At 35.9% G+C, this 13,071-nt stretch overlaps 1 protein-coding gene across 1 annotated transcript; it reads right to left on the minus strand.

The window, feature by feature from the left end:
• Positions 1 to 1,559: 1,559 nt before the first annotated feature.
• On the minus strand, positions 1,560 to 13,071 carry LOC127650742 (mitochondrial folate transporter/carrier-like). The gene is made up of 7 exons (XM_052136353.1): positions 12,671 to 13,071; positions 11,483 to 11,633; positions 9,725 to 9,810; positions 7,700 to 7,854; positions 5,612 to 5,725; positions 4,632 to 4,777; positions 1,560 to 3,067 (listed from the first exon to the last, which is right to left on the minus strand). Exons 1-7 carry the CDS (start codon positions 12,864 to 12,866, stop codon positions 2,941 to 2,943), a joined length of 975 nt encoding a protein of 324 aa, XP_051992313.1. The 5' UTR covers positions 12,867 to 13,071; the 3' UTR covers positions 1,560 to 2,940.

Below are 13,071 nucleotides of genomic sequence, written 5' to 3' on the forward strand. Positions count from 1 at the left end.
GAAATTACTACATCATAAAAGAGGGTGTAGATGGAAAGTCCTGGAAAATGAAGTGTGTGGCATGACTAAGGTCTGCTGTGGTGATAAATTAGTTCTGCAGCTGCTGTGCTGAGTGTTCAATATTATGACAAATCAGATTACTGTTCCTACAGTTTAGTATACACTGGCCCTAAAAAGTGATTCGAGATTTAAGCAAAATTTTGAAAATGTATAAATGCCACTGCATTACATAAGAAACCATCAAAGCAAGTGGCATTTATTTTAAATAAGGCCGGGTCTTGATTTAAAGGGATAGTTCACCAAAAAATGAAAATTCTCTCATCATTTACCCACCCTCGTGCCATCCCAGATGTGTATGACTTACTTTCTTCTGTAGAACACAAATGAAGATTTTTAGAAGAATATATCAGCTCTGTAGATCAGTACAATGCAAGCGAATGGGTCCCAACATTTTGACGCTCCAAAAAGCACACAAAAGCAGCAAAAAAGTAATCCATAAGACTCCAGCAGTTTCATCAATGTGTTCAGAAGTGATATGAAAGGTCTGGGTGAAAAACAGATCAATATTTAAATCCTTTTTGAGCTAGAAATTAATCTCCCGGCCCAGTAGGGGCAGTATGCACGAAGAATGTGAATCACCAAAAACACAAGAATAATGTGAAAGTTAAAGTGGAGATTGACTGAGCAGGGAGGAGAATTTATAGTAAAAGAATCACTTCTGAAGACATGGATTAAACAACTGGAGCAGTATGGATTACTTTTATACTGCCTTTATGTGTGTAGAACCCTCACGGGAAGGAGGACAGGAAACGAAGGTTCCAGGAAAACAAGGTAAGGTTTTTAATGTCTGTCTCACAAATAATTATACGAAAATCAACACACAATAACACAAGCGCAGTGGGTTGGCTTGTTCTGGTCGACCCTCTCTGCTCTGCGGCCGCTGGCTTTTTCACCGCTCTCCTCACTCTACTGCAATTAGAGACAGGTGTTAGTCATAATTTGGCCCAGGTGTGAGCGCCCTTACCGCTTCTCTCTCCCGGACGGGCGCTTGACCACGCCCCCGCTGCCACAATGTGCTTTTTTGAGCTTCAAAGTTCTGGTCACCATTCACTTGTATGGACCTACAAAGCTGAAATATTCTTCTAAAAATCTTCATTTGTGTCCTGCTGAAAAAAAGAAGTCATACATCTCTCATTAAAAAAATGAGGGACGAGTAATAAATCCCTTTTCTGTGTAAAGTTCAATCAAATTTCAACTTCATTGCTATGATGACATAACGCTGTAAACCCTGTAATCTGGTAAACACCATCAGTTTATCACACTAAAATCATGTAAGCATGTAAAATGTTTACATCTTGTAGCTATACTTTTAACATTTATGGACCGACCCCATTCACTTTCATTTTAAGTGCCATACTGAAATCACAATTTTAATTTATTTTTGTGGTAATCAACATTATGCCACAAACACAACTGACCTTAACTAGTATTGAACCTGAAAATTATAAGTGCGACATAAGTGTCCATACCTTATTTTAAATAACAATCTACAATGTCCCAATATAGTTTGTAGAGTTCATAAATCAAAGTTTTTTCAGGCTCAGGTGTCTTTTACATTTATATTGTTTTATTAGATGTGTAAAAATGGCTTATACATACATCAGCAATCTTTTTTGTGCGTGACAGACGATAGCAAATTTTTATTTACATTTCCAATGGCCTCTCAGTTGCTACGTAACACACTTCTTCCTCTTCATTTATCTTTATCTTCAAGTTAAAATCTTCTCAAACCACAGACATCTGTTTAAAATATGCTTGTGTCCACCAGTAAGGTGTGCTATTATCCTGTAGCATTATGACAATTCCTGAGCATGCCCAGTGAGTCTCGTCTTGGGCACCTAAAAGCCAGCAGAGTTTTGCTTAGTGACTGAAGGTAAACGGGTTCAGTCTCTGGCATAGTTGAACAAATAAAGCAGCTGTTTTGTGAAAACATAAAAAAGACAAACATCTCCTTTGGTGAGAATCGAGTTGGGTTGCACTATCACAGGATGGCTTGAATCCGGTTTTCCATGACCTGTTTTATGGCCTCTTGTCATTGACAGCTTGAAATCATGGTGTTTGAAATATTACACTTGTCTATACTCTAATGTTTATCAATCTAAAAGACGATATAGACACTCCGTGCATCTCTCGGATTAATTAAATGAACACCTTAAAGGGATAGTTCACCCAGAAATGAAAATTTGGTAATTATTTATGCACCCCTCGTGTCATTCAAGCCCATATGAATTTCTTTCTTCCATGAACATAAAAGGAGAAGTTTAGAAGAATGTTCTTGCTGCTCATGTCCATGCAATGAAAGTCAATGGTGACCACCACTGTAAAGCTAGATATTCAATGCAAGATTTTTAGTGAAAAATGAAAATTTGAATCTGTCTCTCACATATAGCTAGCAAATATCTTCTGAAGATTTGGAAAATATTGCACAGGTCAAGTTGCATTTTTATGGTGCTTTTTTCTGTCCCTTTCAGAGCTCTCAATACACTCATTGTATTGAAGAGAGCAGCTTCGATATTCAACTAAACATCTCCTTTTGTGTAACACAGAAGACAGAAATTCAAATGAGTTTGAAATGACATGAGAGTGAGTAAATTAAGACCGAAATCTCATTTTTGGGTGAACTAGTCAATATGTCCCAATAAACGCAAGTATCAACAATACAATAAATCTGAAACATCATTGTCATTTACTGGTTATGCATCTCAATTTTCTACTTTTCATTCAGTGCACACACTCAATCCTAGATTTGTCTGCACATCGAATTTAGAGTTAAACAGGAAATGTTTCATTTCCCTGCTCATCTCCAACACACATAAACAGTCCTGCCATATTTTGTGTTGGTCCATTGTTGCGTTGGTGTGTGCTCATCCACGTGAAGGTTTAATGATACTCGCCCAACAGCAAGCGTGAAACGTTTTCAAACACCAAGAAGGTAATGCAGCACGCTGGAATGACTCGCACCAAGTTGGGGACCATCCCTTTGTAAAATCCCTCGATCCCCTCGTTGCTATTGCGGAAGAAATAAAAAAAGGATATATATATATATAAAAAAAAAAAACCTGAATTGATTTAAAGTTATATCAAATAATAGTACATAATATATCCCCTGACAAATCAACCAGATTCCAAAGAAATTGAGACGGTATGGAAAATTCGTATAAAAATGAAAAGGAGTGATAAATATTCACCCTGTGCTATATTGAAAGCAATACAACAACACCGTTTATTTATTTGAATATACACTCAGTTGAAAATCAGATGATTTTTAAAACAGTTCAAAAAATGTTGGTACAGTCGAGTGTTTACCACAATGTAACCCCACCATTTATTCTAATAACTCTTATTAAGTGTTTGGGCCCTGAAGACACACAGGCAGGTCAATCTAGCACCCACACTCTCTGCTTACACAGTCATGCACTTGCAATTCGGGTACTAAGTGGTTTGGTGTTGTCCTGTTGAAAAATGCAGGGACGTCCTGGAAAAGACAGCGTCTGGATGGCAGCATATGTTTCTCCAATATGTTTACATATCTTTCTGCATTAATGGTGCCCTTATAGTTGTGAAAGTGACCTGTGAAATGTGCACTAACACTCCGTACCATGACAAACACTGGATTTTGGATCTGACGCTGATGGTCCTTTTTCTCTTTGGCCTGGAGAACACAACGGCTGTTTTTTCCAAAGACTATTTGAAATGTGAACTGGTCGGACCACAAAACACAATTCCACTGTTCTACTTTCCATCTCAGATGAGAACGAGCCCAGAGAATTCAACAGCGCTTGTGGACAGTGTTGATGTATGGCTTCTCCTTTGCATAGTAAAGACTTAACTTGCACCTGTGGATGCAGCGGCGAATGGTGTTGACTGAAAAAGGTTTACTGGAGTATTCCCAAGATGGTGTCATGATATCATTACAGACGCATGATGGATTTTAAGACAGTGACGTTTGAGGGATCAGAGATCACGTGCATTCAGAAGAGGTATTCCAGTAGGACAACTTTAAACCACATACTGCCTGAATATCAAGTGCATGGCTGTGTAAGTAGAGAGTGTGGGTGCTAGATTGGCCTGACTGCAGTCCTGACCTGTCTCCAATTGAGAATGTGTGGCACATTATGAAGTGCAATATACGACAATGAAGGCCTGGTACAATTGTGCAGCTGAAGACCTACATAATGGATGAATGGGGAAAATTCTGCTTGCTAAACTTGTGTCTTCAGTGCCAAAACGCTTAAGTGTTATTAGAAGAAATGGTTACGTTACACAGTGGAAAACACTCGACTGTCCCAACTTTTTTGGAGTGTGTTGCAATCATATGATTTGAAATGAGTGTATATTATAGAAAATAAACAATTAAATTCACAAGGTAAAACATCAAATAATGTGTTGTTTTAATGCTTTCAATTACACAACCGTGCTGGAATGTTTTGTCTAGCTACACTACAAAAGTAGTTCGTTAATGGAAAAAAGCTGCATAAACACAGTGACATTATAGTTGCGTTGTTTGCCGAGTGCATGTCCTGCTGATAAATGCTCTGTGATAGACTTTGAAGTCTCATATATGCCCATACCTCCACGTTCTACGGACGACATCCACGATTCCGCTGTAGTTATTGTGCTGGTCCTGCAGGCGAGCACGCACAACCTGGTACGGGTAAGTTACTGCCACAGCAAATATTTTGGAGATGGCTGCCATGGTGATGTACTCCAGTGGAGACTGAAGTAGAGAGACAGGAAGGAGACAGTAACTCACCTCCATCAAACAAACATTACTGGTTCCAGTACACAATAAACTTCTTATATAAAAAAAAAGATACAAATTGAACAGCAGAACCTTTGCTTTAAAGGAATATTGCAGGTTCAATACAAGTTAAGCTCAATCGACAGTATTTGTGGCATGATGTTGATTACCACAAGAAATAATTTTGATTTGCCGGTCATTTTCTTTAAAAAAAGCACAAATTGCGGTTACAGTGAGACACTTACAATGGAAGTGATTGGGGACAATTTTTGGAGGGTTTAAAAGGCAGAAATGCGAATCTTATAATTGTATAAATGCACTTACATTAATTCTCCTGTTATAACTTGTGTGTTAAGCTGGAAAGTTGCTTAAATCATAGTTTTTATGGAAAATTACTGTGTTATGATGTCATTGCAACAAAGTTGTATAACTTAACATGGAAAAGCAAAGTCAGTGATTTTATCTCACTACAGTAAAATCATGTTAACAAACATTATGTATGTCTTGTTGCTATACTTTGAAACAGTGAGTATTTTAACATTTACAGATTGACCCCCATTCACTTCCATTGTAAGTGCCTCACTGTAACCCAGATTATTTATTTATTTTTTTTAAAGAAAAGGAGGGACGAGTCTAAATACATTTTTATGGTAATCAATACTATGCAACAAATGCTGTTAAATTATCTAAACTTGTATTAAGCCTAAACTATTCCTTAAATCTGAGTTTTGGGATATGAAACTCATATATCTTCCTCCTTCCTATTAAATGTTTCTAGTTGAAAACATAAGGCTTGTTTCATTTCCTCACCAGCAGTGATTCAGTGGGCATCTTCTTATATTTATTTTGCTCCCTCTTCAGGCACTCATAGGTCATGAACTGTAATGCAGCATGGGAAGTCCCCACCAGCCCCGGCACAAAGCCCTGCAGTGGTACAACAACAAAATGAGGCACCAAAACACACAGACACAGACACACAGACACACAGACACACAGACACACAGACACACACAGATACACACAGACACACACACAATAACATAGCTTACTCATTGACTAAATCAGAGGAACTTAATTGTTCAACTAATCTAGAACAGAACTAAACTAGACTGAATTCTAATAGTATATGTAATCATTTTCGGTCAATTTGGCGTGCCTCACACACACAATTTAGCCAATATTTAGGCCTGACCTATACCATGGATTATGGTAGGTGCTGTGTCAACCCTTCAATTACTGTACAATAACACTCTCTTTTGGCTCTCCAGAGAAACTGCAATGTTAGAGAGCAAAAGATTGGATCGCCCCACCATCTAAAGTCAACATGAAAGGCAGTTAGCGGTCCCTATTACTTCTGTAATGTGACATACTTCCAAGTGACACGAGATATTCAAAGAGAAAAAAAAAAATGTTGCACAGCTGAATGTGAGTTTGAAGTCGAATGTTGCGGACTACTGCCTTCCCGAAACACTGCCAATACCCACTTTTGAGGCATTTTGACCAGTAAGTACAGGATGAAGGTCAAGTTCACACTCAAAGCACCCTGATGTATCCCAATTACAGGTCGACCATTATTAGATTTTGCCAATACTAGGGTCAGAATTTTTAATGGGGATATTTGTCCCAGGGATAAGGTTTTTTGAGGCATTTTGAAACCTTTATGAGGCCATTTAAAAAACTATTTTAATTTGTATTTTCTATGTAAAATACTAAATCAATAAATACTTAAAATAAATAAATTACTAATAAATTCAGTAACCTAAAGCTACCAATACATTTAAATCAGCATCAACAAATATTTTGTTACAATATGTATTAGGCTTAAAATAAAATATTACGAAATACATCAAAGTAAAAAAAAAAAGAGAATATAAGAAAGACAGAATTCATTACGGGAGCATTTTTGTCTGATATCTAGCATTGTGGAAAAAGCAGATAACCGATTAATTGGCTAATAGTTTTTAAAATCGATTTACTGAATGTTAAAAAATTGTCAGTCTTTTCTTACTGTTCTTTTCTTACTGTGACGGGCACAGACGTAGAGGCTAAAAGAGTCCAAAATGAATTAAATCCCTGATGCAGTTTATTGTGCAACCAAAATCACAATAATAACCAAATAAAACAAAAAATGAGGATTAAGGTGCATAACATGGGATTTATAAACAAGCCAAAAATATACCAGGGACTCTTACTTTAAATTAAATGTGCTTCCAGCTCACAAAAACACACAAGGGAAACAAAATCTATCGGCAAACTATCGTCATTGCCAATAAAATGATTGTTTTGCATATAATCGATACCAGTGCGATTAATCGGTTTTATCGGCACCGATATCGGTTATCGGCAAAACAATAGTTTTATTAGTAACAACAATAGTTTGCAGATAGATTTTGCTTGCCATATGCATTTGTGTGAGCTGGGAGCACATTTATTAATGTATTAGATTAAAATATATTTGCAATTAATCTACGAAACTGATTAATCGGTCAAACTCTAATCACAATGGTAATGCTTCTTTTTCAATTCTAACGTTTTTTGCTGTTAACCTTTAATGCCATTAAATTACTGGCAAGATTATAAAGGCAGTTTTACATACAACAGGAGTCTAAAACAATGCTAAAATAGCTATTTGTTGTATAACATTAACCAATAGTCTGGTTAATGTTATACATGGAATGCTGTTTCAGAGCAAAAAAAAGAACGAAAAAAGTTATTTAGAATAACGTGCGATGAATTGTGCACAATCTGACCTGGAATGTGTATTAAGAAAGTACATGGGGTCCATTTTGATTTCATGTTGACTTTAGGATTACCACACATACAATTATAATTATTCCTGTAACAGAATCTGTTTATAAAACAGAAGAATAGGGGTTAATTTAAAATCTGTAGATGTACCCTGTATAGTCCTGGGATACCCTCGTGACGGTATATTTTCACGAGGGCGTCCATCATTCCCTTGTACTGCTTCCGTGAAGGATCTGCATTGTACTGCAGCACCAGCCGGGTCTTTGTCACCCAGACCGGGTTGGTGAGGCAAAGCGTCAGAATGCCTAGAAATGCAGGGGAACATGGTACAGCCAGTCCAACACAAGGGCACCTTTACACCAACACTTTGCCAAAGCCACTCACCGTTAGTGCTATACCAGCTACGCTTCAGTGCTTAAGTGTTTTTACAAATAAAAAAAAGCTAGTAAGAATAATAATTCAGACTCGTATTATCAGTAACGGTCTAGAAATGCAGGACAAGTTTGATACATGATTAGTATACAATGAAGTCATATTCTTATGTTTTTGGAAACACGGTTTGTTAAAGGTGAAGTGTTTTATTTTTTCAATGTTCAAATATTTTCCTCTATCCTAGTTTAATGTGCAGAGACAACTATAAGTGAGCGATTCGTAGGCTGACACTCCTTAACCATACAAACAAACCTTTGGATGCTCAACATTATGATATGTATAATTACAATATTAAATGATCATTTGTTTTAAACAGTTTATCAAATAACATTTAATCAAGTGAAGGAGAAAGACTTCTTAATAGCTAATGCAGAAGGCTTATTTTTTGCAATCGTATGGTGGAATTTAATAATAGCTATCACAGCTAAATAATGCAATATATAGCGAAACACTAAAATCGAAGGGCAGCAGAAAAAAATGAATTATATACAGTACATGTAAGGTTAATTAAGCAGAGTTGTTACTTATAACTATTTCAGATTAGAACTGACTTGCTTGCATTCATGTTTTGACAGTTTGGAAAAACTCTTATCTTCTTCATGCACATTTGTTGCTATGTTTACTATACTATGCTAAACCCATCTCTTGAAGCCTATAATTGTATTTACTTCAGCTGCATTGTGAACGCATGTGGCCATAGACAGACCAGTCTGTAAGCATCACTTACATATTCTTCATGTGATATTTATGTAATTATGTAGTTATTTTGCCATTTTGTGTGGTGTACTAATGCTGCAAAAATAACACACTTCACCTTTAACTAAGGGCTCTGAAAACATTTCAGCCCAAAAGCATTTCATATCAGGCAGTTAACATTGTACAGATAATATTGATTGGTCAACTATGACTGCTTCCCCTTAATGTTTGCTCTGTGCAATGGAAATCAGTTTGTTTCACTTCCTATACCACAGTTTTGATTCTTCCCTATTTACAACATTGTCAGTTTTGAAAGAGCCGGTTTTTAAACCTGGGTCATTCCTACTGTGCAGAACATTTAATGCATCTTAATGGATGCGATATTACACTCACAATTTTAAGATATGAAAATCACATTAGTTAGTTTTCTTTTATCACAATATGTCAAGTGAGCATAGGGGTCAACTGAAATGTTTCAAATAAAACATGTTTTCAATGGGAAATCAATTAACCAGGTTTTCTACAAGTCCTCAATATCACTTTCTACTTCAAAATTCTTTGAAAAAACAAAAGACAATCCCTTAATGACATCATCCTTTAGGAAGTGACATCACTTTAGTGGTAAAACAACATAACAAACATCAGTATTAGCAGTTGATCTTATGAATTACTTGATGCTTTCTGAAATTAGTTGGATTGTCTCACTCTCAATCATTCCAAAATCCTAAATAATATTATTAATTTATTTGTATACATATAATTTATTAATTGCCATTGTTTAAATCAGCAGGTTATAATTCATAACATTTTAACAGTTAGACCAGAGCATTTTTCTGAAAGTCTGTTACACTCTTTAATAGAAATCCTTAACTTAAAATCATAAGCATATTCATATTTATGTCATTAAGTTCAAAAGGTACGACATAACAGGAATGACCCAGCTAGCACTGAAGAATAAACTCTTCTTCAATGCTTCTGTCTCTGCAGTTGAACTAGCTGTAGCTGTGTTTAGTTTAAGCTCACAGGTGGCTGTTTTCTCATACTGACCTGCCTCTGCTGCAGACACCAGGTGTTCACCTGCACTCAGCTCTGTTTGCCGCCCCTCCTGTCTGTATGCTTTAATAGCATTGTAACTGTAGGAAGACCAGACAGAGCAACATTACATTCCTGGAAGTAATATAGCACATAGATGTGTATTGTAAAGTGCTTTATAGTGCTGTAAAATGATCTCCCTTCATTTGTTATTGAATCACCATGGGGTTTGTATGGAAGGTAGGTTTACATTAACGCAAAAATAAATAAATAAATAAATAGAATACAAATAACGCAATGAATTATGCCTCCTGGGTCAGTAAGTAAATTCTGTAATACAGGTGAGTATTTTCCTACCATCGGAGCAATTCAAGTACATGTAACTGTTTTTATATGAGAGGCGTCAGCAGGGGGCCACAGAATGAGAGCCGCTCACACAGGACATGTTCTTAACAGCTGGACGAAGCAAATGTATAGGCCTATTAACATCAAGCCCGTTTTGTTGTTTTTTTTTGGTGCAAATGTTCATTCCAAATGAACTTTTAACATTTTATTTTGATTATAAATAAATAATATAGAAGCTGTTGTTTTTTTAGAATATTAATGCAATGTGCTGATACCTCAAATTATATAATCTACCTGGAATTTTGTCTTAATGTACAATATTTAATATGTATATCACTGTGCCTGTTATATTATCCTAGTCCAAAGCCATCGTTTGGACTAAGATCATGGTAAAATATTGCATAAAAAGGCTCTTTACATGCAATGCTTTACAACGAGTTTAGACAAATGAATCGCAGAACCTCACCGCTATTTTTATTGCAAGGATAATAACAAAGAATTCCTGTAACAAATGTTCTTTTAACAAAAATGGCCACAAATAAAGAAAATACAATGAGCCCTTGTTTTTCTTTTATATAATTTTTAATGTTATTTATTATTATTTGCTATACCTCTTTTTCCTTAATGTACATTATTCCATGAGTTTTAAAGGGATAGTTCACATAAAAATTTTAATTCTCTCATTACTTAATCACCCTCATGATATCCTAGGTGTTTATATAATATTTAGTGTATTTAATGTATTAATTATATATTTTATAATTAAATATTTTTGGGAATTATTATGTATTATTTATATTGAATTATCTTTATTTGTGGGTCTTTCTCAGCAAATATTGATATGCAATTAATTGCAAATAATTTGATATTTTATATAATTAATCAGCATGTCATGTAATTAAATCTGATTCAAAATTAGTTTTACAGTGCTAATACTTTCAGATCAGTTGTTCTGGCAATTTTGCCTTGTCTGAGTTTACTTTAGGAACAATATGACGTAACTTTTTCTTGCACAGCATGACTCTATAAACAAAATGGAACAAAGTACTTCAATATCACTACCTGCTTATAAACTGGTTTTGCAGGATAAACTAACGCCATATAAAACATGGATCTCGCTATTTATAATTCAGTGTTGCTACACATATAGTGTTTGTGCACACTGTGTTTATCAGCGCTACATATCTAAAATTAGGTCAGATAACAAGCAGTGTCTTCATATCCCTAGAATATCAACTGACACAGTACTGTGATCTATAAAGGCTCCATGACTTTTCAAGAAAGTACGCAGGACTTCCATAGTGTTTGCATACTGAACATGGTCAATATCAATGCAATAAAAGCTGAAGTTATGTTTAGATTGGAGTTAATGTACAATACAAAATTCCATTCTGTGTTGCCCTTTTTAAAACAACTCCGACTACTCACAAGAGGAAGTACAGGCCCCATGATGCCCCAGCCCCCCAGATGTTGGGGGTTACACCCTGATAGAGACCCCGGATCCCTTCTAGCTTCCAGATGGTCTTCATGCAGTGCAACATGCCATCGTATTGGGGTCGCATTTGCAGACCGTCACTTACTGGAAAGAGAAAGAAAGAGATCTACACTCCAGTTTCTGCTCTAAAACATAATCTAAAATCATTATTTAATAGGCATTAAGAGGCCAGTGCAAATGTAAAACTACTAGGGAATTTATTTTGCTTCCTCTCTGAATGTTTTTCAGACATGTTTTTTTTTTTTTTTTGTGGCTGTCTTAAAACCTTGTAGGCTGCCTACCAAGACAGCATGTTTTTTGTGATTTTGTCATTGGAATCAACAGAAAAAAAAACGTATTCACTTTTTTGCAATCACGCAATCAGCTAAACATTTTGTTAATTTAATTCATATTGCATTTAAAGAAAAATCAAATTATATGATGTTTGTTGGGGGTTGCCTGCAAATATAAGTTACTTTAAATATTTTTTGTCTATATTTCATAAGAAATTCTGTAATTATTGTAAGTCTCTTAAACATTTTAAGAAGAAAACTGGTCTGAAGAAGTACATTTTAGCGATGCACCGATGTATCAGCCATATATTTATCATACAACTATTGACAAAATTAAAACCACCAGCATTTCGTTCATAAGCATGAAAATATATAAACATATTTATATATTTTTTTACTAGGTATCGTATCAGCCAACATTTTTCATATTGGCACAACTCGTGATTTACAAAGTGATTTACAATGCATTCAGTTGTTTATTTTTGTTTTTGTTTCTGCATTCCCTTGGAATTCCCTTTGGAATGAAACCCATGAACTTGGGAGTCGCTAATAGTGCCATCATCTTCCAGCTGAGCTACAGAAACATTTAAAACACATTGCAGCACATTTTCCTTTCTTTTTCCTGCTGTATGTGTGCTCAGAATTTTGGGACCCTTGTTTAATATGTCGTTTTAATGTCTCTTGTTTTTTTTTTGTATTATTATTTTTTTTAAATTATAAAATAATAATAATAATAATAATAAAAGCCTGGGTGCAAATACGATAACCAAAAATGTGCTGTCTAGGTAGGCAGCTCTCTAGAGTTGGAGACAAAGCCTCGGTATATTATATAAGGCAACATGTACTTACCTGCAAACCTTATTTTGACCAGATCCAGGGGGTGTAGCGCCATTGTGGAAATAACGCCTCCACTGAGTCCTGCCGCAAGATTTTCATATTTGATGTGTTTAAAGAGTCGCAGGAGGCTTGCAGATATGGAGAAAGACGAGCCAGAGGAGTCTGCAGCGACGGCAGCGTGTCTCTCCCTCGAAACGGTCGCGGTCATGTTTGTTTACGTACTAAACCGACGCCCTGTGCGCAGTCAAATATACGTTATGAGCGCAGACAGCGACACACTCACCCCGTTAGTTTAAAAAACGATATTATAACCAGTGCTCCCATAAAATTAAACAGCCACTGTTGGGCCATAATTGAGAACTGTCGTCTGACCTCCTCTTCTCCACTGCTGGAGAAGGTAAATAACAGAGCGT

Source organism: Xyrauchen texanus, chromosome 10 (assembly GCF_025860055.1).
Source record: "Xyrauchen texanus isolate HMW12.3.18 chromosome 10, RBS_HiC_50CHRs, whole genome shotgun sequence".
Lineage (NCBI taxonomy): Eukaryota > Metazoa > Chordata > Actinopteri > Cypriniformes > Catostomidae > Xyrauchen > Xyrauchen texanus.

Coding starts and splice junctions, on each gene's coding strand:
- LOC127650742 (XM_052136353.1), bottom strand. CDS start 12,866: ATGACCGCGACCGTTTCGAGGGAGAGACACGCTGCCGTCGCTGCAGAC. Junction 9,811..11,482: donor TGGGGCCTGTACTTCCTCTT/GTGAGTAGTCGG, acceptor GTCTTCCTACAG/TTACAATGCTATTAAAGCAT. Junction 5,726..7,699: donor GTATCCCAGGACTATACAGG/GTACATCTACAG, acceptor GTACCACTGCAG/GGCTTTGTGCCGGGGCTGGT.